This window comes from Trichomycterus rosablanca, chromosome 14 (assembly GCF_030014385.1).
Source record: "Trichomycterus rosablanca isolate fTriRos1 chromosome 14, fTriRos1.hap1, whole genome shotgun sequence".
NCBI lineage: Eukaryota > Metazoa > Chordata > Actinopteri > Siluriformes > Trichomycteridae > Trichomycterus > Trichomycterus rosablanca.
Window position 1 is genome coordinate 6,745,992 of NC_086001.1, and position 24,814 is coordinate 6,770,805.

The 24,814-nt window shown below is 43.1% G+C and overlaps 1 protein-coding gene across 1 annotated transcript in view; it reads left to right on the forward strand.

Annotated features, from left to right (window-relative positions):
• Positions 1 to 24,814, forward strand: part of ank2a (ankyrin 2a, neuronal) — a 64,866-nt gene that overhangs the window by 16,090 nt on the left and 23,962 nt on the right. Inside the window, exons 11-36 of the mRNA XM_063008480.1 lie at positions 1,185 to 1,382; positions 2,949 to 3,047; positions 3,211 to 3,309; positions 3,632 to 3,730; positions 4,052 to 4,249; positions 4,346 to 4,444; positions 5,634 to 5,732; positions 8,219 to 8,416; positions 8,654 to 8,752; positions 9,009 to 9,107; positions 10,558 to 10,656; positions 10,751 to 10,849; positions 10,953 to 11,025; positions 11,870 to 11,996; positions 12,860 to 12,920; positions 13,593 to 14,014; positions 14,116 to 14,214; positions 15,998 to 16,152; positions 17,409 to 17,620; positions 17,713 to 17,917; positions 18,003 to 18,099; positions 18,879 to 19,107; positions 21,930 to 22,055; positions 22,182 to 22,304; positions 23,469 to 23,501; positions 23,589 to 23,610. Of these exons, the coding sequence (XP_062864550.1) occupies positions 1,185 to 1,382; positions 2,949 to 3,047; positions 3,211 to 3,309; positions 3,632 to 3,730; positions 4,052 to 4,249; positions 4,346 to 4,444; positions 5,634 to 5,732; positions 8,219 to 8,416; positions 8,654 to 8,752; positions 9,009 to 9,107; positions 10,558 to 10,656; positions 10,751 to 10,849; positions 10,953 to 11,025; positions 11,870 to 11,996; positions 12,860 to 12,920; positions 13,593 to 14,014; positions 14,116 to 14,214; positions 15,998 to 16,152; positions 17,409 to 17,620; positions 17,713 to 17,917; positions 18,003 to 18,099; positions 18,879 to 19,107; positions 21,930 to 22,055; positions 22,182 to 22,304; positions 23,469 to 23,501; positions 23,589 to 23,610 (3,469 nt within the window). The remainder of the gene's footprint in view (positions 1 to 1,184; positions 1,383 to 2,948; positions 3,048 to 3,210; positions 3,310 to 3,631; positions 3,731 to 4,051; positions 4,250 to 4,345; positions 4,445 to 5,633; positions 5,733 to 8,218; positions 8,417 to 8,653; positions 8,753 to 9,008; positions 9,108 to 10,557; positions 10,657 to 10,750; positions 10,850 to 10,952; positions 11,026 to 11,869; positions 11,997 to 12,859; positions 12,921 to 13,592; positions 14,015 to 14,115; positions 14,215 to 15,997; positions 16,153 to 17,408; positions 17,621 to 17,712; positions 17,918 to 18,002; positions 18,100 to 18,878; positions 19,108 to 21,929; positions 22,056 to 22,181; positions 22,305 to 23,468; positions 23,502 to 23,588; positions 23,611 to 24,814) is intronic.

The following is a 24,814-nucleotide window of genomic DNA, read 5'->3' on the forward strand; positions in this document are numbered from 1 at the left end:
TTCTACATCTCTTCAGTGGACTTCCCTGTAGCTGCTGCATTGATTAAAAATAATTACTTCATAGCCATACAGCCTTTCGCTATTTGTTTTATAAATTTTACCATTTTGAGACACAAGGCCCGCTTTGTCCTTCTAACTGAAGGTCCAGTACCTAACATGACTTCTAACTGGATAGTTGTTAGACTGTTACTTATTTATGCATTTCTCCCTTTTTCTCATGATTTAGCGTAGTCAATTTGTCTTCCGCTGCTGAGGATCCCTGCTTGCGTTCGAGGAGGTTATATTTGCTGCTCACGTGCCCTCCAACACGTGCGCAGTCCTAGCGGACCCCTTCTTTACACCCTTGCTTCTGCACGGACGCCTCAGTTTGCCAACCAGGGTCCTTGCACATCATTTAAAGACCCCACCCACTTAGTCCGGTCATTTCTGGTCATTTGGTATTGCTCCTTTTAGAGGGGAGTTGTAGCCTGGCGGTTAAGGTACTGGACTAGTAATCAGAAGGTTGCCGGATCAAGCCCCACCATTGCCAGGTTGCCACTGTTGAGCCCTTGAGCAAGGCCCTTAACCCTCAATTGCTCAGACTGTATACTGTCACAGTACTGTAAGTCGCTTTGGATAAAAGCGTCTGCTAAATGCCGAAAATGTAAATGTAAATTTCCCCACCCAGCAGACACGGTGGCCAATTTGTGTCTGCTGCAGGCACTGCCAATTGTGCCCGCTAGACGGCGCCCAGTAATAGAGCCCAGACTCGAACCGGGGTGTTCACAATCTCGGCGCTGGTGTGCTAGCGGAAGTTTATAAACATTTTATAAATGTTTCAGTTACATTATTTTGAAACATTCTACAATAAGCAGGGTGAGCTGGTAATAGTTGAGGGGATAAAATTGTGTATAAAAGAGAATCCATCAAAAGTTCAGCCTCTGCAATTTGTGAAACAATCAACGAGTGCTTGTCTGGCCTGCCTGCAGTCCAGATCTGTCTCCTAGTAAAAATGAATGATTTATCCTGAAGAGGAGAATCAAACAACAGCAACCATAAACTGTTGAGCAGTGGATGTCTTGTATCAAGCAAGAATGAACAAAAACATAACAAGTATTTGTATAAAATAGCAGGTGAATATAATTGTAGTCATTGAAAAACGATAACTTACAATTACTAGCATTTATTCTTCTTTCTCCACACAGAACGGACTGTCTCCAGTGCACATGTCGGCGCAGGGTGATCACGTCGACTGTGTGAAGCACCTTCTGCAGTACAAGGCACCGGTCGATGATGTCACTCTTGATTACCTGACCGCTCTGCATGTCTCCGCCCACTGTGGCCACTACAGAGTCACTAAACTGCTGCTGGATAAGAGAGCCAATCCCAATGCTCGAGCACTGGTAACACACACACACACACACGCATACACTCACATGTTAAGTTTAAGGTTGTAAGGATTCACAGTAAAATACTGTATGCTGAACTGCTTCCCTTAACTGATAACTTGAGAGTTTGCAGGAGATTTTGGCACACTATTAGGACAGTTGAATATTTCCCATAATGCTCTGTGGGTTTGGTAACCTGACTTGAAGTAATTGGCAACCATGTAAATCATGTAAACACAACACAGTAGCAATTACAGCTATTTTTGTAATTCGGGAAACAACAATACAGTACACGACTTCTGGTTCAGAAGATAAGCTGTTAGTTAAACACTAATGATGTACAGTGGTACCTTGAAACTTAACATCAGTTGGTTCTGGGAGTGTCGTTGTGTTTAAAAGGCATTGAGTTTCAAGGTATTTTTTCCCATAAGGATGTATAGGAAACCTGTTAATGTGTTCCATGGTCCTGTGGAACTGCATATAATTTAGGCTTATGTAAAATATGTGGCTATTGTAAACACAGATACAAATTTTGAGTTTCAAAGATTTAGAGTTTAGGGGACATTGAGTTACAAGGTACCATGTATATTTGAACCAGCAGCTTAGACAGTTGTTTTGTGTACAAATAACAATCATTAGTGTGCATCTGATTTTGTGTGTTTGTAAGGCTTGGTAAGGGGTATGGGCTTAGGGAGTGGCTAAAAAATAGAGTAGAAAACAGGATAAAAGGAGGCCAGTGTACAAGGTTAAGGTATCACGATAAGATGTGGACTAAGAGAAAAGGTTTGCTAACATGGACTTTCTTAACTGAGTAGGGAAACATTTTTAAAGAAACAGTATAACAGAACAGGTGGGGCAGTCTGGGTCCTTTCTGTGCGGAGTTTGCATGTGTCTGTGTGGGTTTTCCTCCAGGTGCTCCGGTTTCCTCCCACAGTCCAAAGACGTACAAGTGAGGTGAATTGGTGACACTAAATTGTCCAAGACTGTTTTTGTTATAACCTTGTGAACTGGTGAATATTGTGTAATGAGTAGCTACCGTTCCTGTCATGAATGTAACCAAAGTGTAAAACATGATGTTAAAACCCTAATAAATAAGTAAACAAGCAAACAATAGTTTGCAGTTCTTGTTTCTGAATTTGCTTTTGATCAAACACAATGTATGAGGGATCTTCAAAAAGTTTCTGCACTTTTATATTTTGGTTAGAAACATGAGGGTGGGAGGAGTAGTAATTAGGAGACTGAGAAACTGAGAGACGCTTATAGTCCGGACTTGGTGAGATCTGATTTCCACCTTTTTGGACGCTCAAAGAAGCTTTAAGGGGAAGAATATTTTAATGTGATGATGATGTGAAAGCAGCGGTGCATTGCAAAGGACTATGTAGAAAAGTGATGTAAATTTTTTTTAATTCTTAATAAATGGAGGTTAAAAAGTGCGCAAAAAATAATTTAATGTGATAGCCAAAATGCACATTCCATTAACAAACTAGAAATGGCTGTGAAGAAATCAGAATTACCCCTAAAAATGCCGACCGATGCACCTATAATGCACCTATTAATAATGACTGGCTTTGTGTGTGACAGAATGGATTCACTCCACTGCACATCGCCTGTAAGAAGAACAGAGTGAAAGTAATGGAGCTGCTGGTGAAATATGGAGCCTCCATCCAGGCCATCACAGAGGTACCTCCATCGTCCTCTCTTCCCTTTACAATTACAGAATAATCTACACCACCACACCATTTCCATTCCTCATCTCTGTCTCATGCACCATTCAGTTTCAGTAGCTTGCTGAAAGGTTAAAAAGTAACATGGTAGTAATTCAACTTGTCTTTGTGTCTTGCAGTCGGGTCTTACACCCATCCATGTGGCAGCGTTTATGGGACACCTGAACATTGTTCTCCTGCTGCTGCAGAACGGAGCCTCACCAGACATCTGCAACATCGTCAGTAACACTTTAGTACTTCACTTTTCCTAACCTCTATCAATATCTTACTTATTATACTTATCATAGCTGCAGGTGATCAGGTGGTGTAGCGGTGTATTATCCTAGCCCACCCACCACCGCTGAGATCTGGGTTTTAATCTCGGCGGTGCTATCAGCCGGCCTGGTGTCTACACAGACATGATCGGCTATGTCTGAGGGGGGTGGGATGGCCGAAACCCTGCAATGGTTTGGCACTCTGTTCAGGGTATTCATCAAGTGGTTGATGAAAATGAAATGTATTATTGCTTCATTAAGTTTTTCTGTCTGTACGTTTGTGTAGCGAGGAGAAACAGCCCTGCACATGTCGGCGAGGGCGGGGCAGATGGAGGTGGTGCGCTGTCTGCTAAGGAATGGAGCTCGCGTGGATGCTACAGCAAGAGTAAGATATCATACAAGTGTTACAAAGTGGTTTGTAAGTTATTTTGAGCTAGCGGGTGATTGTTTGGTGTGATATCCCAGGTGGTTATTAGATTACTAGTTAATTGTATAGGGAACAGAAGTGGACCAAGCACTGATCCCTGAGGAACACCTGTAGCGAGGCTGCAAAACTGAAGTTTTATATGCAACATGCAAGAGTAAAAATAAGAATTCTAATGCTGTACAACATTAAGAGCTGCAAAAAGGTCCAGATAAATGAGCACTGTTGACATTTTTCCTGATCCATGTTGATCAGTTTATCTCTGTCTCTGGTTCTGTTCAGGAGGATCAGACACCACTTCATATCGCCGCCCGCTTGGGTCACGCTGATATCGTTCAGCTGTTGCTGCAGCACATGGCCGATCCTGATGCTTCCACCACCAACGGATACACACCGATGCACATCGCCGCCAGAGAGGGACACACCCACATCGTCTCAGTGCTGCTGGAGGCTGGAGCCACCCACTCACTGATGACCAAGGTACACACACTAAATTAAACACTACAGTAAGATGTATATTACACTGAATATGTTGTAGTTGATTGTGTGTGTGTGTGTGTGTGTGTGTTTCCACAGAAAGGGTTTACTCCGCTACATGTAACTGCAAAGTATGGAAGTCTGGAGGTGGCCAAACTGCTGCTACAACGCAGAGCTCTGCCTGATGAACAAGCCAAGGTACTGTTTTCGTACTATAAAAGGAGACACCCTCCCCCAACATGTGAAAGATTCCAAACACGGCTCACAGTAAAGCATATGGTGACTGAATGCCCCAAATACACCAAAGAGAGACAACAACTACACATACCTGAACTGTTAAAGAAACTCTCAACCTCTCAAATGCTCAGGCGGCGCAGCGCTAAAAATACACGCTGGAACCAGAGCTGGGATCTCGAATACATCGTATCGAATCTCAGCTCTGCCTGCCGGCTAAGGCTGAGCGGCCACACGAACAACGATTGACCTGTTGTTCAGAAATGGGCGGGACTAAGCCGGATGGGATCTCTCTCTGTCATAACTGGTGCAATTACGACCTCTGCTGGCTGATTGATGGCGCCTGCACAGAGATGAGAAGAGCCCTCATCCCTGCTCTCAGGGTGTGTCTCTCCCGTACACAATGCTGAGCTGCACTGCACTCGTCAAAGTGTAGGTGATAAGATGCATATGGCATGCTGCCCACGTGTCAGAGAGGGCGTGTGTTAGCTTCGTTTTCCTCAATCAGAGCAGGGATCGGCAGGGAAAGTCTGGGGAAACTATATCCAAACCATTATCAAAACACTATCTTTAACTATCTGAATAATAGGTTTAGAAATAGGCATATCGTTTGATTGAGTTCTCTTTCATATGTTTCAATGCTCAGCACAAAGCTTCAACACTGAGGCCTGATACAAATCCTCATTTTCACACACTAAATGGACTAAAGTATGTGGGAATCCCTCCTAACTATTAAGTTTAATCGGTTATTTCATTTTTCTCTACTGTTTTATCCTGGTCATGGTTGTTGTGGGTCCAGTTCCAACAGGAAACACTAAGCATAAGACAAGCATATGCCCAAGACAGAGCACCAATCCATCACAGGGCTTTTGGATACTTCCCCCTTCCAGACATAGCCAATCATGTCTGTGTGGGCGTCCTGCTGGCCGATAACAAAGCTGAGATTTGAACCCAGGTGGTGGGTTAGCGTGACTCAAACTTATATTGTTACCCAACAAATGCAACTATTTCCTGATTTGTAATATATGGATGTAAATTGTAATTCATATAATTCTTTAATGTAACTCAATTACTCAGAAGATGAGGTAACTACACATAGTTTAGAGATGGTGAGGCCAGCTATCTTGTCATTTCGTTTTTTTCTGTCTCACAGGATGGTTTGACTCCTCTTCATATTGCAGTTCATTATGACAACCAGCAGGTGGCGTTACTGCTACTGGAGAAAGGCGCATCACCTCACAGCACAGCCAAGGTGATACAGCACTAACCTGTAGTAGACAGTATATGGTTTACTTTTTGCATTATAAACATGTACAGTGTATCACAAAAGTGAGTACACCCCTCACATTTCTGCAAATATTTCATTATATCTTTTCATGGGACAACACTATAGACATGAAACTTGGATATAACTTAGAGTAGTCAGTGTACAGCTTGTATAGCAGTGTAGATTTACTGTCTTCTGAAAATAACTCAACACACAGCCATTAATGTCTAAATAGCTGGCAACATAAGTGAGTACACCCCACAGTGAACATGTCCAAATTGTGCCCAAATGTGTCGTCGTCCCTCCCTGGTGTCATGTGTCAAGGTCCCAGGTGTAAATGGGGAGCAGGGCTGTTAAATTTGGTGTTTTGGGTACAATTCTCTCATACTGGCCACTGGATATTCAACATGGCACCTCATGGCAAAGAACTCTCTGAGGATGTGAGAAATAGAATTGTTGCTCTCCACAAAGATGGCCTGGGCTATAAGAAGATTGCTAACACCCTGAAACTGAGCTACAGCATGGTGGCCAAGGTCATACAGCGGTTTTCCAGGACAGGTTCCACTCGGAACAGGCTTCGCCAGGGTCGACCAAAGAAGTTGAGTCCACGTGTTCGGCGTCATATCCAGAGGTTGGCTTTAAAAAATAGACACATGAGTGCTGCCAGCATTGCTGCAGAGGTTGAAGACGTGGGAGGTCAGCCTGTCAGTGCTCAGACCATACACCGCATACTGCATCAACTCGGTCTGCATGGTCGTCATCCCAGAAGGAAGCTGACGCACAAGAAAGCCAGCAAACAGTTTGCTGAGGACAAGCAGTCCAAGAACATGGATTACTGGAATGCCCTGTGGTCTGACGAGACCAAGATAAACTTGTTTGGCTCAGATGGTGTCCAGCATGTGTGGCGGCGCCCTGGTGAGAAGTACCAAGACAACTGTATCTTGCCTACAGTCAAGCATGGTGGTGGTAGCATCATGGTCTTGGGCTGCATGAGTGTTGCTGGCACTGGGGAGCTGCAGTTCATTGAGGGAAACATGAATTCCAACATGTACTGTGACATTCTGAAACAGAGCATGATCCCCTCCCTTCGAAAACTGGGCCTCATGGCAGTTTTCCAACAGGATAACGACCCCAAACACAACCTCCAAGATGACAACTGCCTTGCTGAGGAAGCTGAAGGTAAAGGTGATTGACTAAACCCAATTGAGCACCTGTGGCGCATCCTCAAGTGGAAGGTGGAGGAGTTTAAGGTGTCTAACATCCACCAGCTCCGTGATGTCATCACGGAGGAGTGGAAGAGGATTCCAGTAGCAACCTGTGCAGCTCTGGTGAATTCCATGCCCAGGAGGGTTAAGGCAGTGATAATAATGGTGGTCACACAAAATATTGACACTTTAGGCACAATTTGGACATGTTCACTGTGGGGTGTACTCACTTATGTTGGCAGCTATTTAGACATTAATGGCTGTGTGTTGAGTTATTTTCAGAAGACAGTAAATCTACACTGCTATACAAGTTGTACACTGACTACTCTAAATTATATCCAAGTTTCATGTCTATAGTGTTGTCCCATGAAAAGATATAATGAAATATTTGCAGAAATGTGAGGGGTGTACTCACTTTCGTGATACACTGTATATATTGATCAACCATAACATTAAAACCACCTCTTTGTTTTTACACATTTTATCAGCTCCACTTACCATATAGAAGCACTTTGTAGTTCTACAATTACTGACTGTAGTCCATCTATTTCTCTACATATCTTTTTAACCTGCTTTCTCCCTGTTCTTCAATGGTCAGGACCATACAGCAGGTATTATTTAGGTGATGGATGATTCTCAGCACTGCAGTGACACTGACATGCTGGTGGTGTGTTAGTGTGTGCGTGAAGTTTTTAAATACCGTGTCCACTCACTGTCCACTCTATTAGACACTCTTGCCTAGTCGGTCCACCTTGTAGATGTAAAGTCAGAGACGATCACTCATCTATTGCTGCTGTTTGAGTTGGTCATCTTCTAGACCTTCATCAGTGGTCACAGGACGCTGCATATGGGACACTGTTGGCTGGATATTTTTGGTTGGTAGACTATTCTCAGTCCAGCAGTGACAATGAGGTGTTTAAAAACTTCAGCAGCGCTGCTGTGTCTGATCCACTCATACCACCACAACACACACTAACACACCAGCACCATGTCAGTGTCACTGCAGTGCCGAATCATCCACCACCCAAATAATACCTGCTCTGTGGTGGTCCTGGGAAAGTCCTGACCATTGAAGAACAGCATGAAAGGGGGCGAACAAAGCATGCAGAGAAACAGATGGACTACAGTCAGTCATTGTAGAACTACAAAATGTTTCTATATGATAAGTGGAGCTGATAACATGGACAGTGAGTATTGAAACAAGGAGGTGGTTTTAATGTTATGGCTGATCGGTGTATATGTGTGTATATGTGTGTGTGTGTGCAGAATGGATACACCCCTCTCCACATTGCAGCTAGGAAGAACGAGCTACAGGTAGCGCGTGTGTTGCTGCAGAAAGGGGCAGACGCCGGAGCAGTGACACGACAGGTTATGACCCCGTTACATCTTGCCGCACAGGAAGGACACGACAACATGGCCGCCCTGTTGCTGGAGCATGGTGCTAATTCTAATGCAAATGCTAAAGTAAGACTAACCTGACACTTAACATGTTTCTGTACAAGTCTAAGGGCTTCTCTTTTTAGTGCAATACACTGAGCTGTGCAATATTTTATTGTATTTATATTATTACATTAAATCCTAATTTAGTGTACTTTTCCCTAACTATTAAGTCAATGACAATACACTATCTTCAGTCAGCATGATATTAAAACTATTGTGTTGAAGCTGGAAGCTCAGTACTCATCTCTCTCTCTGTTACAGAGCGGACTCTGTCCACTTCACCTCGCTGCTCAGGAGGACAGAGTCAGTGTTGCTGAAATCCTCAATAAATACGGAGCCAATTTGGATCACCAGACCAAGGTTAACACACACGCACATCAGATTAAAAGTTACATTGTGCCTGGTTGGCTGATAGCAGAGCTAAGATCTGAGCAGTGGTGGGCTAGCACGTTTTACAGCTGTGCCACCCGAGCACCCAGTGCCGTGGCTTTCAAATCGTGTTACTGCTATTGTCCCTGCTCTGATACTAATAGCTCATGGAACAATGTCACCTGAAAGAAGAAACCCAGACTGTCACTTTAATGCTCTCTATATGTATTTCTTTCTGTTTTGATAGCTGGGTTACACCCCTTTGATTGTAGCCTGCCACTACGGCAATGTGAAGATGGTGAACTTCCTGTTGCAACACGGTGCAGGTGTCAATTCCAAAACCAAAGTAAGACGTAGCTCATGCCTCCTATTTACACATCTTACACTTGTCACACACATGCTTCCTATGTTGCATCTTATATGTTAGCATCTTGTTTACTCTTGCTTTCTATTAACACTCACTTTCAGTTTGCTAGGGATGTAACGATGCACCACAAAGCAGTTAAAAATCAGTGCAGATGTGCCACGATTCGAATCGGTTATTCATTTAAGATGAACCGATATTCACTTTAAACAGCAGAGGGCACTGGCGCTATTCACCTCACCTGGTTGACGGCACTTCACAAAGTTGCCAGATAGGGGATTTTCCAGCCAAATTTATTTGTGAGGATACTTTCATTATTTGTATTATTCATTTCTTTATTTAACGTGGGATTTGTTTTTAAATTTCATTTCAGTTTTTTTACACAATAAGCATTATTTGGCTACCTCAGAAATAAAAGGGCATTCATTATTTAGATTATTAAAAGATAAGCACAATATAAAAGTTTATTTTATTTTAAAGAGAAATAATAAGTGGAAACTTTGTCATAATTTGTCTTCAATTTCATTTTGTTTAAAAAAATCGGGGAAAAAACGCATCGTGAACCCAGTATCATGAATCGTATCGCATCATGGGTAGAGTGTATCGTTACATCCCTACAGTTTGCACATGATTTCTGCTTATTCCCATTCAGCTCAGTGGGCAGCACTGTCGCCTCACAGCAAGAAGGTCCTGGGTTTGGTTCCCAGGTGGAGCGGTCCGGGCCCTTTCTGTTTGGTGTTTGTATGTTCTCCTCTTGTCTGTGTGGGATATAAAATTGTCCATTGAACTTGTGTAACCAGTAACCTGTCCTGTCATAAATGTAACAAAAGTGTTAAACATGATCTTAAAATCCTAATAAAATACAAAAATCTTCCCATTCATACTTGCATTTATAGAAGAGAATAGAACAGAATGCCTTTATTCATCATATATACATATACAGGTGTGCAGTACAATGAAATTCTTTTTTTTGGCATATCCCAGCTTGTTTGGAAGCTAGGGGTCAGAGCGCAGGGTCAGCCATTGTATGCTGCCCCTGGAGCCGAGAGGGTTAAGGGTCTTGCTCAAGAACCCAACAGTGTCTGCATGGTAGAGCTAAGATAAAACCTCAACCTTTCAATTGATAGCCCAAAGCTCTACTCACTAAGCTACCCATCTGCATTCCATTTACTCACTTCCCATTCCCTTTTTATTTTTTATTCACTTTCACTTAACATTCGCTTTCTGTTCACACATTTTCCATTCACCCTACACTTGTTGCTAACATTGCATTATTAAAAAACTCTGCACTGGCTTTTTAATTGTTAAAGAACATTAAAAGTATTTTTCTTTTTGTTGAGACCTAGTGTACAGTCACTTTATTTAAATGAACTTGATGTTGACGTCACTGCTTGTTAAAGCCAGCGTTATGTTTTCGATTCCTTTTTTACAGAATGGCTACACACCACTTCACCAAGCAGCTCAGCAGGGAAACACACACATCATCAACGTCCTGCTCCAACACGGGGCCAAACCCAACACTGTTACCATGGTGAGATACACCGTGTATGAACATAAATACTGTACATACACACCTGTCCCCGCTCGGACGTACTGTAACCTATCTGTGTGTGTGTTTGTCTCAGAACGGGAACACGGCTCTCTCCATCGCCAAGCGCCTGGGCTACATCTCTGTCGTGGATACACTGAAGGTCGTTACTGAGGAGGTCATCACCATGACAACGGTAAGTCATCCCAAAATAAAAAATAACAGTATTAATTTAATGCCAGTTGTTAATGATGTTAATGAGTCTGTTAATGTCTGTTGTTAATGATGTGCTGATGCAGACGGTGACAGAGAAGCACAAGCTGAACGTTCCTGAGACCATGACTGAGGTTCTGGATGTTTCCGATGAGGAGGGTGAGTGTACCACTCACCACATTTGCTACACAGTTCTCTAGGTTCTGTAGGTAATAGGCAGTTGTAATGCTGTATTTGATCCCCAGACGGGGCGGTCCGGGTCCTTTCTGTGCAGAGTTTGCATGTTCTCCCTGTGTCTGTGTGGGTTTCCTCCGGGAGCTCCGGTTTCCTCCCACAGTCCAAAAACATGCAGTCAGGTTAATTGGAGACACTAAATTGTCTATAGGTGAATGGGTGTGTGTATGTGTGTCTGCCCTGCGATGGACTGGCTTCCCGTCCAGGGTGTTACTGTGTGCCTTGCGCCCATTGAAAAGCTGGGAAAGGCCCCCCACGACCCTAATTGGATAAGCGGTTAAGAAAGTGAGTGAGTGAGTAATTGGGCAGTTTCCCAGACTACATGAAATATGCAAAAGTGCAGTTTTTGTGTGAACACCAGTATAAATTAACGTAAATACTGGGACAGTCGAATGCCTATTATTAGGATAAGTAAGGACATAGTCAATCATGTGTGTAGATGGCTGGCGGGTCGATAGCACTGCTAAGATTTGGACCCCGATCTCACCAGCAGTGGGCCAGTGTAATGAATCGCTGCTCCACCCGAGCACTCCCACGATTGTTTATCAAAAACAAAGGTAGTAAATAGCTGACATGGTGTAGTCCTATTCATTAGTGCTTTATTCATTAGTCTAAGGGCTAAAAAATGGTGACTCTGGAATGAAACCCACACAGAAAGTTACCAGAGACCCATTTGCTGTGTAGCCTTCACACCACCAGCTGCCTGAGTAATTTTCTTATGCGTTTCATGTGGATTGGTGTTCTGTCTTCTATATGTACTTATGTAAAGGTGAGGACACGATGACTGGTGATGGAGGGGAGTACCTGAGAGCCGAGGATCTAAGAGAACTGGGGGATGATTCTCTAACGGGACAGTACCTAGATGGCATGAGCTATTTTAGCCACAACCTGGACAGGTAAACTCCAAACACACACACACACACACTGCTTTAAAGACCCCTGTTACACTAAAACTAGCACATTAATATAACTTGCTTTGTGAAGTGGGCACGGTCAGTCGACTTTAGTCTAAAATGCTCTACTGATTTTACATTGTACATAGATCAGAGTTTTTCAGTTGAGGGTCTTCTTTGTGGTTATTTATGGATGTAAAAGCTGGACACTATTTTCCCCCCAATTATCCTCCCAATCTAGTCATATCAAATCACCTGATTGCATTACGCTTCCTCCCTACTGCTGTTGACCTCCACCCTGACTGAGGAGAGCCGTGACTGACACACACCTCCGACGACACGTGTGCAGTAGCCGACTGCATCTTTTCACCGGCACCAGTCGAGTTCATATGTGGATCAGCTTTGCGTATGGAGAGACACACCCTGATCACACAGTATTCCTTGTCTCTGTGCACCCAGCAGAGGTCGTAATTGCATCAGTTTTGAAGAACCTCCTTCAGCACCCTCCCTTCGAACAACAGTCAATCGTTGTTCGTGTAGGCGCCCAGCCTGCCGGTGGCAGAGCTTATTTTGAGTCTTTAAATAAGACCAATAAAGCCACTTGAAGTTTAAACTTGACTTAAAAAAAAAAAACAGGACAGGTGCTGGGTCTCTCTGAACTTAGTGTGTCAATACTTTATCAATATGTTGTTACAACCCCAGACCTTCACTATGTAAGGAAAGTGGCTACTTCTAGTGAAGATGGACTGAAATAAAAGAAGCGTGTGTTTGTGGGTATTTACATGATGTCATATCTGCATGTTGTGTAGCTTCTGTAGCACACTGATCTTTGTATAATCATCTCCTTGCTTGTGTTTGTGTTAAAGGGCTCCACCTCATTATCAAAGAGAGGGAGTTCTGATAGAAGATATCATCTCCAGTCATCAGGTACACACACACACACACACACACACACACACACACAATGCTGTGTTGATGCAGCTGCACGTTTGTGTTACCCTGTGTTTACATAAGCAGTCAGGTGCCAACAACGCAGCCAAAAGTTCTTTTTTGGTCATGCTGATGGAAGCTTAACAGACTTGAGCAAAGCAGAAATGTCCCAATTTAGCACAGCCAATCCGCTGCTGGGGACCCCGACGGCATCCAAGGAGGGTGTTTATATTCGTCTGACACACACTTCCTCTGACGTGTGCGCAGTCCATCAATCCCTTCCTATTCTCCCATACTTTGGTGGATTTGTGTGAGGTCGGCTTTGTGTACAAAGATCCACCTCCCAATCTCTGCGCTCCTCCACTTTCTGTACAGACACCCTGGCCAACAAAGATCCTCACCCAGCGTTGATAACTCCACTTCTTAGTCCGGTCTTTTCCACCCAGCAGACTGAAGGCCAGCTTTGTCTGCTGCAGGCACTAGCCAGTTATGCCTGCTAGAGGGTGCCCAGCCGACCAATAGATTGAACAGCTATTTTAAATGACCATAGTGGCCGATGAAACGATGGGGATACGGCTGCACTAAACTTTCGACCAATCAGCATTTAGATTTCAACAGCACTGTTTTTATATAATGTAATCACAATGTTTGCCATTTTTGATGTATCAGGTGTCCAGTCTTTCCAGAGTGTGTGAGAAGGACTCGTACCGGCTCAGCTGGGGCGCAGAACATCTGGATAACGTTGTGCTGACTAACACACTTCTGCAGTCTGGGTACACACACACACATACACATAAAGCATACAATAATTCATTAAACCCTTATGAATATGTATATGTTAATCAGCTCTCTCCCTCTCAACCAATCAGATTCCTGGTCAGTTTTATGGTGGATGCAAGGGGCGGGGCAATGCGCGGCTGCCGTCACAACGGCCTGCGCATCATCGTTCCCCCAAGGAAGTGCTCAGCTCCGACCCGTGTGACCTGCAGACTGGTAAAGAGACACCGAGTGGCCACCATGCCCCTAGTAGAGGGAGACGCGATCACAGGGCGCATTATAGAGCTCGGACCAACTGGGTCGCCGTTCCTCGGGTGAGAGATCCACGCTGATGGAGCGAAACAGGGTCTGTATTTGTGTGTGTGTGTCTGTCTCACTCTTTTCCTCTCCTGCTTTAATGCTGCATATGGAACAGGAAGTTGCACCTGCCCACAGCTCCGCCCCCTCTTAACGAGGGAGAGAGTCTGGTGAGCAGAATCCTGCAGCTCGGCCCACCTGGAACCAAATTCCTTGGGTAGGATATGCTAATGCTAGCACTCTATTGCTTATTGCTTATGCTAACTGGCTCCACCCTCAATCCCCTTATTATTTATTATTATTCTTTTTATTTTCTATTATTATTTTTTCCCATTTTCACCCAATCTAGTCGTGTTAATCATTGTACAAAATCAAGCACAGTCCTACCAGGGTTAATACCTGCTAAACATCTGTTAAAGCAGCTATAATGTTGGTTGAGGACATGAATTTAATCCCAACAATAAATAATAAACCAACTTTTATAAAGTAATTTCAAACGAAAATAAGAGGTCATTGGTTCAAGCCCCACTGCTTCTAAATGACGTAAATGTAAATAAGTGCTGCAGTGTTGATACTTTACTCACATGTACAGATAACATTTAAAACAGGGGTGCTCGCCGCTCAGGTGGCGCAGCGGTAAAAGAAACGCGCTGCAACCAGGGCTGGATTCTGAGAAGCGTGGTATCGAATCCAGCCTTGCTTTACCGGCTCGAAGCTGAGTGGCTATATGAGCAACGATTGGCCGGTTGCTCATGTGGGGGGTGGGACAAAGAACCGGATGTGGGTCTCTCTCTGTCAGAATGCGATTGCGTTCTCTGCCGGCTGATTGGAGGCGCTTACACAGAGATGGGAGAAGGTGCCCTTAGGGTGTGTCTCTCCGCATGCAACGCTAGGTGGCGCCAAACTCGTCAATGTGTGGGTGGCAAAGATGCATCTGGCTGCTGCTCGTGTTTCGGAGGGGATACGGGTTAGCTTCAATCACCTCCGTCAGGGCAGGGTTCGGCATAGACAGAGAGGAAGCACGATGCTAATTGAACAATTGGATGCGCTAAAAAGGGGAGAAAAAGGGGTAAAAAAAAAAAAAAGTTAAAACAGGGGTGCTCAACACGTCGATCAGTCACAGTGCACGCTGGTAGATCGCGCCACATTCAAACAGGTCAACGTGATTGACATGAAATGTGGCCACTTTTTATTTAATTTGCGGTTTGTTATCATAGCTACGCCTCAGCCCACCTAAAGCACTGCAAATCTAGAAAGTTTTCATTCATCAGTAGCCAGTTTGCACCATTTTTGCATTTTTTTTTTTTTTGTAACCCATACTGTTTGTAAAGATGAGTGCGCAACCAAGCACATAGAAACCAAAAACAATTCGATTCGGGCAAGAACACTGCAAAGACAGTCTAAATATCGGTCCACCCTTACTGATGAACAATTGGAATCCTGCTTGAGAATCGGCATCAGCAGCTATTGACCGGACTACATAAACCTGGGTGACACCATTCAGTGCGAATCATCAGAATAAGGTTAGTGTGATTTTTCAGTTGTTGCCCTGTAAAGCTGAATATCAGTATAGGCAACTGAAGCGCATAAAAAAAATGATGAGGCCAACCATAAAAGTACATCGCAATGACCTGTCGACTGAAATAGTAGATCTCAAGCCACGAAAGTATGGACACCCATGACTTAAATGTCAGTTTCAACTAAAGTTCATTTTCATATTTTAATACGACAGGGCGGTAATTTGTTGCGGAAATTTGCTATATATGTAAACAAACAAATAAATAAATGGTCAAAAACTCGGCAGTCTGACAACAGTCATGAATTTCTTTCATACCCTCTGAACACCTTCAGCGTTCTGCAGACACTCTGTTTCCTTCAGTAAATGCAGAATAGTTTTATTAAGGCTGGTGTGTCTGCAGGTCATTGTGGAAGTGATTATTTCTCAGTGCTCACCTGGTTCATCATTGTGGGTGTGTGTGTGTATGTGTGTGTGTTGTTAGGCCAGTGATAGTGGAGATTCCTCACTTTGCTGCGTTGCGTGGTTCGGAGAGAGAGCTGGTCATACTGCGCAGTGAGACTGGAGAGAGCTGGAGAGAACATCACTGTGAGCACACTGAAGAGGAACTCAACCAGATCCTCAATGGCATGGACGAGGGCAAGTGACACTACACCCACCCTACATCCTACACGCTGCACTCTACGTTCTAGAATGTATTATTATAAACACTTTATTTAATACACTCTACACCTTACACCCACCACAGTATGCGGTACATGGAAAGATGGTCATGCTATGTTCCTACACCCTATACTTTATATACCCCCTATATACCCTATACCTCCTCACACCCAATACTCTACACACCCTACACCCAATACCCCCAATACTCTATACACCCTACACCCTATACATCTTGTATTCCTCACACGCTACACTTTATACACCCCATATTCTATACACCCTACACTCTATATACCTTGTATTATATACACCCTACACTCTATATACCTTGTATTCTATACACCCCATATTCTATACACCATACACTCTATATACCTTGTATTATTTACACCCTACACTCTATATACCTTGTATTCTATACACCCTACATCTCTATACACCTTGTATTCCACACACCCTACACCCTATATTCTATATTCTATACACCCTACACCCTATATTCTATACACCCTACACTCTATATACCTTGTATTCTATACACCCTACACTCTATACACCCTACACTCTATACACCTTGTATTACACACACCCTACACCCTATATTCTATATTCTATACACCCTACACCCTATATTCTATACACCCTACACTCTATATACCTTGTATTCTATACACCCTACACTCTATACACCTTGTATTACATACACCCTACACCCTATATTCTATATTCTTTACACCCTACACCCTATACCCTATATTCTATACACCCTACACTCTATATACCCTGTATTCTATACACCCTATATTCTATACACCCTACACTCTATACACCTTGTATTATATACACCCTACTCTCTATACACATTGTATTATATACACCCTACTCTCTATACACATTGTATTATATACACCCTACACTCTATACAACTTGTATTCTATACACCCTATCCTTCCTACCCCATATACTCTATACATCCTACACCTTGTACCACCTGTACTCTATACCACCTACACTATATACATCCAGTACTTGATGCTTTGTATTATATACACCCTCTACTTTACACCCTATACAATAGCCAATATACTGCATAACATAAACCACCACCACCCGATAGGTAATCCTGTACCTGCTTATTTTATCACCCCAGGCCTTTCATTATTTTATTTATGACAAAGTTTTTGTACCTGTTTTGATATTGGTTACTAATGGGATGGTTTTCGATGCAGAGCTGGACTCACCTGAGGAGTTAAAGAAGAAGCGAATTTGCCGCATTATCACACGGGATTTCCCACAGTTCTTTGCGGTGGTGTCTCGGGTTCGGCAGGACAGTCACCTGATCGGTCCGGAGGGAGGCGTGCTTAGCAGCTCGTTGGTTCCTCAGGTGCAGGCCGTGTTTCCTGAAGGAGCTCTGACCAAGAGGATCCGCGTCGGACTTCAGGTACTAAGCACGCTCATACTCTTATCCTAACCTAATCAAAGCTCCACATTTCTCTGAGTGCTGTTAGTATGGTTTATCTGCTCATGTGACAGGCTCAGCCAGTAGAAGACGATGTCATGAAGAGGGTTCTCGGAAACAAAGCTACGTTAAGCCCCATCGTTACCCTGGAACCTAGGAGACGCAAATTCCACAAACCCATCACCATGACCATCCCCATTCCAAAAAGCTCCACCAACCAGGTGAACAGCGGCACGTTTGGAGATACCCCAACTCTGCGGCTACTATGCAGCATCACAGGTGTGTGTGATTAGCATTTTTAGAGAGATCATTATCTCACTTATTACTATTTACGAGTGTTAACAGTGTGTGTGTGTATTTGAAGGTGGGACCACCCCAGCGCAGTGGGAGGATATTACAGGTTCCACTCCTCTCACCTTCATTAATCAGTGTGTCTCCTTTACGACCAACGTCTCCGCAAGGTGAGCAAAAACACCTGCACAGAACTGTACACATCTGCATTTACCTCTACACACTGGTACACCTTTTCCTATATACACCCGCACCCACCTCATTAATTATTAATATACAGAGTGTAAACAGCGGACTGTCATGTGACACATAGTGTACATTATTGTAGGGTGTGTGGTATAATGAGGGTGAGATTTGAGTTATTTAGTAATTCCATGATTGTAATACCTCTGCTGCCTGCAACACTCCTGCCCTGACCATGAAGGGCTGCCGACTATCATACGGCCCCTCAGACATGTTTGCATTCTTCAGCCACTTCTCTTCACCCGCTACAAATGGAGTCTTACAGAGAGCCATATCACGCTCTGCTATCAGTGAATCAATCATGTCATGCAGATGCCTTGGTCAGCCAGCAGAGGTCCCATTTGCAGCATCATTGAGGAACCCATCTGACCCCCACCTCCCTAAGACACAGTTAGTTGTGTTTGATGGACATCTGGCCTGGTTGATAGCACAGCTTGATGTGGTGCATATCTACCGCATCAGACCGCTGAGCCACCTGAGCGCACCCTAAAACAGTAAAACTCTTAACTAGACTAGAACTAGACTAAAGGATCAACCATGTTCCATGGTTATAACTCCATGTAACTATTTGCTGTCTTGTTTTGATCTTCATGTTTCTGGTTCATATGTTTAATTTCTTGTTTACGTTTCTGATCTTCAGAGTTCATTTACATGTATTTCAGGAGTGCGTGGGGTTCTGAATGTTGTATGTATGTTGTGTGTGTAGGTTTTGGTTGATAGACTGCAGACAGGCTCAGGAGTCAGTGGGGTTCTGCACTCAGCTCTACAGAGAGATCATATGTGTTCCATACATGGCGAAATTTGTGATCTTTGCGAAGACGCTAGATCCTATTGAGGCACGACTGCGCTGCTTCTGCATGACTGACGACAAGATGGATAAGACGCTAGAACAGCAGGAGAACTTCACTGAGGTGGCGCGTAGCCGTGACGTCGAGGTACGTGTTTGCACCCAAGTCAGAGAGAGCCTTCTTTTTTTTGTTACTGTGATTAACAGAGGAACACTCTACAGAGTGTAGAATCTCACTGTTCAGTTATTTATACAACTACTTATTGACAATAACACACACTACATTTAGGAAACAATTGTGTGGGCCAGTTCTGATCTCTAATAAAAATGTCTGGGGAAAGTCTTTGCTTAACATGGCTATGAACAGCACCAAAAATAAGCACCCCTCTGCCCAGAGAGATTCAGAACCCCTTATTATATTATATCATGTTAATCCAATTATAAAACTGTGCTTGTTTTGGCTGATCCTGTATCTATGGGTCACCCCAGCATTTTATTTTTGTCCGCATACCTGATTTGGCATCATTTTTACACCGGATGCCCTTCCTAACACAAACCCTCCTTACTCATATCCAGGCTTGGAACTTGCACTGAGTATGCACTGTAAAATGCACCTTTGCCCCCCTCCCCCAGGCATAGCCATTCATGTCCGTGTAGACTCCTGACAGGCTGACAGGGGCAGTTGCAGCTTATTGGTTAAGGTACTGGACTAGTAATCAGAAGGTTGCCAGTTCAAGCCACATCACCACTGCCAGGTTGCCACTGTTGGGCCCTTGAGCAAGACCCTTAACCCTCAATTGCTTCGATTGTATAGTCACAATTGTGAGTCGCTTTGGATAAAAGCATCTGCTAAATGCCAAAATTGTAAATGTAAATGATAGGATCACTGAGATCTAAACCCTGGTAGTGGCCTAACGTGGTTTACCTCTGCGCCACTCAAGTTCCCTGTCTTCAAAAGGAAGGGCTCAGAAATAGGCTTACTATTTAATTCAGTTCTTGCAGAGGTGTATTTTGTTGCACAGGTAACAACACACATTTACCTGAGTGTGCATGTTTATTTTTCAAAAATAACACCTTTCTCTTGTACACAGAAGTACAGTGTATCACAAAAGTGAGTACACCCCTCACATTTCTGCAGATATTTAAGTATATCTTTTCATGGGACAACACTGACAAAATGACACTTTGACACAATGAAAAGTAGTCTGTGTGCAGCTTATATAACAGTGTAAATTTATTCTTCCCTCAAAATAACTCAATATACAGCCATTAATGTCTAAACCACCGGCAACAAAAGTGAGTACACCCCTTAGTGAAAGTTCCTGAAGTGTCAAAATTTTGTGTGGCCACCATTATTTCCCAGAACTGCCTTAACTCTCCTGGGCATGGAGTTTACCAGAGCTTCACAGGTTGCCACTGGAATGCTTTTCCACTCCTCCATGACGACATCACGGAGCTGGCGGATATTCGAGACTTAGCGCTCCTCCACCTTCCGCTTGAGGATGCCCCAAAGATGTTCTATTGGGTTTAGGTCTGGAGACATGCTTGGCCAGTCCATCACCTTTACCCTCAGCCTCTTCAATAAAGCAGTGGTCGTCTTAGAGGTGTGTTTGGGGTCATTATCATGCTGGAACACTGCCCTGCGACCCAGTTTCCGGAGGGAGGGGATCATGCTCTGCTTCAGTATTTCACAGTACATATTGGAGTTCATGTGTCCCTCAATTAAATGTAACTCCCCAACACCTGCTGCACTCATGCAGCCCCAGACCATGGCATTCCCACCACCATGCTTGACTGTAGGCATGACACACTTATCTTTGTACTCCTCACCTGATTGCCGCCACACATGCTTGAGACCATCTGAACCAAACAAATTAATCTTGGTCTCATCAGACCATAGGACATGGTTCCAGTAATCCATGTCCTTTGTTGACATGTCTTCAGCAAACTGTTTGCGGGCTTTCTTGTGTAGAGACTTCAGAAGAGGCTTCCTTCTGGGGTGACAGCCATGCAGACCAATTTGATGTAGTGTGCGGCGTATGGTCTGAGCACTGACAGGCGGACCCCCCACCTTTTCAATCTCTGCAGCAATGCTGACAGCACTCCTGCGCCTATCTTTCAAAGACAGCAGTTGGATGTGACGCTGAGCACGTGCACTCAGCTTCTATGGACGACCAACGCGAGGTCTGTTCTGAGTGGACCCTGCTCTTTTAAAACGCTGGATGATCTTGGCCACTGTGCTGCAGCTCAGTTTCAGGGTGTTGGCAATCTTCTTGTAGCCTTGGCCATCTTCATGTAGTGCAACAATTCGTCTTTTAAGATCCTCAGAGAGTTCTTTGCCATGAGGTGCCATGTTGGAGCTTTCAGTGACCAGTATGAGAGAGTGTGAGAGCTGTACTACTAAATTGAACACACCTGCTCCCTATGCACACCTGAGACCTAGTAACACTAATGAGTCACATGACATTTTGGAGGGAAAATGACAAGCAGTGCTCAATTTGGGCATTTAGGGGTGTAGTCTCTTAGGGGTGTACTCACTTTTGTTGCCGGTGGTTTAGACATTAATGGCTGTATATTGAGTTATTTTGAGGGAAGAATAAATTTACACTGTTATATAAGCTGCACACAGACTACTTTTCATTGTGTCAAAGTGTCATTTTGTCAGTGTTGTCCCATGAAAAGATATACCTAAATATCTGCAGAAATGTGAGGGGTGTACTCACTTTTGTGATACACTGTAAATGGTACAGTAACTGAACAGTGTGTCTGTTGCTGTTTTATTTAATGTATATTACGACTTGGCACATAAATGCTTAATGATGCATGTTAGATCATGTTTTGTTCCACTGTTGGGGCCTGTTGAGGCCCAGCTGGTTAAAAGCTTGAGCACCACTGATTTAATCTGAAGTCTGAAATGCACTGTGTGTTGAAAGGGATGCTGTTTAATATGTGTGACATTTTTTTCTGTAGGTTCTGGAAGGAAAGCCCATATATGCAGATTGTTTTGGAAACCTGGTTCCTCTGACTAAAAGTGGGCAGCACCACGTGTTCAGCTTCTATGCTTTCAAAGAGAATCGACTGGCTCTCTTTATTAAGGTACAGTTAATCATTATACAGTAATGTATACACTATACACAATACACATCTTAATATATATACAATAATTTTAACATTGAAGTTGTCTGATGCAAATAAACAATTAACTGCTTGATTAATTACCAGATCCGTGACAGCGCCCAGGAGCCTTGTGGTCGACTGTCATTTACTAAAGAACCGAGGACCTACCGCAGCCTGAACCACAAAGCCATCTGTAACCTTAACATCCTACTTCCGGTATATTCTAAGGTAACACCTCTATATTCACTCACACACCCTCTAGGTTTGCTCCAGTCAAGAATTAAAATTTTTTTCTGTATTCACACGTACAAGAAAATATTATGTTTATACCACGTATAGACTGAGACCCTGTGTAACAAGGCAGATCTTGCCAGGTATAGCTTTGAACCTGCAGGAATTAAAAATGAACCCAATTTGCCAGATGCCCAACCAAAGTGAAACAATACAAAAAAGGAAGATGAAGCCAAGGCCAGAATAACAGAAACAACCAAAGAACTAAATGCCTGGCACAAAACATTTGATGCCCACAGCGGAGAAAGCGGATAGAAAAGGGAAAGAGCAGAAATGAAAACTGGCTGTCACAATATGGCAAGCTTTTGCAGCTGCCTGTGACAAACCAAGTATTTGGAAAAAGGGTAAAGGAAGAAACACCCAGGACAAGCCAGAGATAGTGATAAACCCAGAGCACTGATTGCACACCAGCATGGGTCCAAACGTAGGGCTCCATAAAGGGTGGTTTTGTTGTTACTGCCGAAAAAGTGCCATGGCTGGCTTCCCAGGAAAAAAATAGTGTCTTCATCATGCGTTGGCAGAACACCAGACTGAATTGAGCATTCCTTCGATCCATCAATCACATCTTCAAGAGAAAGCAGATCACCAAAAGAGGAGCTGGCAAATATGTGAGGATGAAACCAAAACAAATAGAAACACGTTAATTCAGCAAGAGGAACTGACAGGTCAATCATCTGCGCCTCCATGCCCCCTTCATCGGCCATAAATGACCAGGCTGAAGGACATGATTCTGTAAAGGTGCCCAGCTTCCTATGTTCTTTTAATCTAAGCCACTGATAATTAGTAATCAGTAAACATAACCTCAACTGATACACAGTTATACTGATTCCAAGCATGCCTGGCTCACAATTAACGTTCCAGTTCATCTTAAAGATGTTATCTGGGGTTGAGGTAATGGGTAACGGCTCTGAAGGGGTCTGGAGTACGAACCATGTATTTATGGATCTTGCTTGTTGCATAGGGACACAGTTATACTGAAACAGGACAGGGCCTTCCCCCGACTGTGGCCACAAACGGGGTAGTCTATGATTTATACCTGTAGAATTAATTTCCCACTTAATTCATTCTGGGTAACAAGATTCCACCTTTCTTTGTTTTTAGGAATCTGATTCAGATCAAGATCCTGATGAGGAGGTAAAACCACATCAGACTGAAACTTTAGTCATCAGAAATATTTCCTTAAAATTCTGGATTATTAATGATTTCCTTTTTTCTTTTTAGAGTGAAAAGACACACGACAAATGTAAGCCAGAGTGATTTTATATTTCTAATAGCAGCTGCATGTTCTCAGTACGAGTTCAGTTAAACAGAATGTATTTTAGATGTATTTTATACTAGTGTCTGTTGAAATGGATCCTTGATTTATATGGATACACATTTCCTTTTAGCTTTCAGTTCAATTCATTTAGAAATCATACACATCACTCATACTGCATCATATTCAACGCTCAGTAAATACTGTGTTTAACTCTCCCCTTGTCCTCTTTATTTTACTTATGTTGACCTCAATTCTGTTACTGTAACAGCTGCTGCAAGGCTAGTTATATAAGTGTTTCACACCTACTTTGTTAGCATGATAGTTAATAAGCTTCCCAGCACGCTATCTAATCTAGTCCTAATGCTAGCAATACAATAGGATGGCGAACAGTCTTTAAACTGCTATAAGTTAATTATTTCAACCAACAAATAACCTTTGTAGAGTAATACAATTTTCCATGAACTAATAAAACAGCTAGACCAATAGCTAATTACCTGTCTTAGGCAGATTTCTACCTTTTTGAACGCTCAAAGAAGCTTTAAAGTACAGAAGATTTTCATGTGATGATAATGTGAAAGCAGCGCTGCATCAGTGGCTACACACTCAACCAAAAACACTGGTATTTCTAAAACATTAGAAACACTTTTACACAACATGAGGAACCAACAGGTCAATCATCTGCGCCTCCATGCCCCCTTTGTTGGCCATAAATGGCTAGGCTGAAGGACATGCATTATTAAAAACATTATTATTATATTTATTATAGCACAAGCTCACAACTTCTTTTTTTTTTAATTAACAAAACGTTTGTCTAGATTTAGTTTCTTAAATTAAATATATACTTTTTGTTTTAACTTAACTGTAATGGTACATCACAACACAGGCAGCTGCACATGCCCACTTTGCTGTTTTGTTGTTTCACATGCATGATTGTTTTTTTTAAGCCCCACTATAGTGCTTTCAGTCTGCATTCCAGCATTTCTGCAGTCTACCATTAGACCAACTAATGGTGCCATTTTTATTATAGCTTCTTACTGAATTGTGTTTTAGCTTTATTAGCATGTAATAAAACCACTGCTTCTTAAGTCTAAATCACTTCTTTCACATGGAACATGCATGGGCATTCTGCTTTGCATGGAAATAACTTGACTTACTCATGTATGTTTGTGTGTGTGTGTGTGTGTATGTT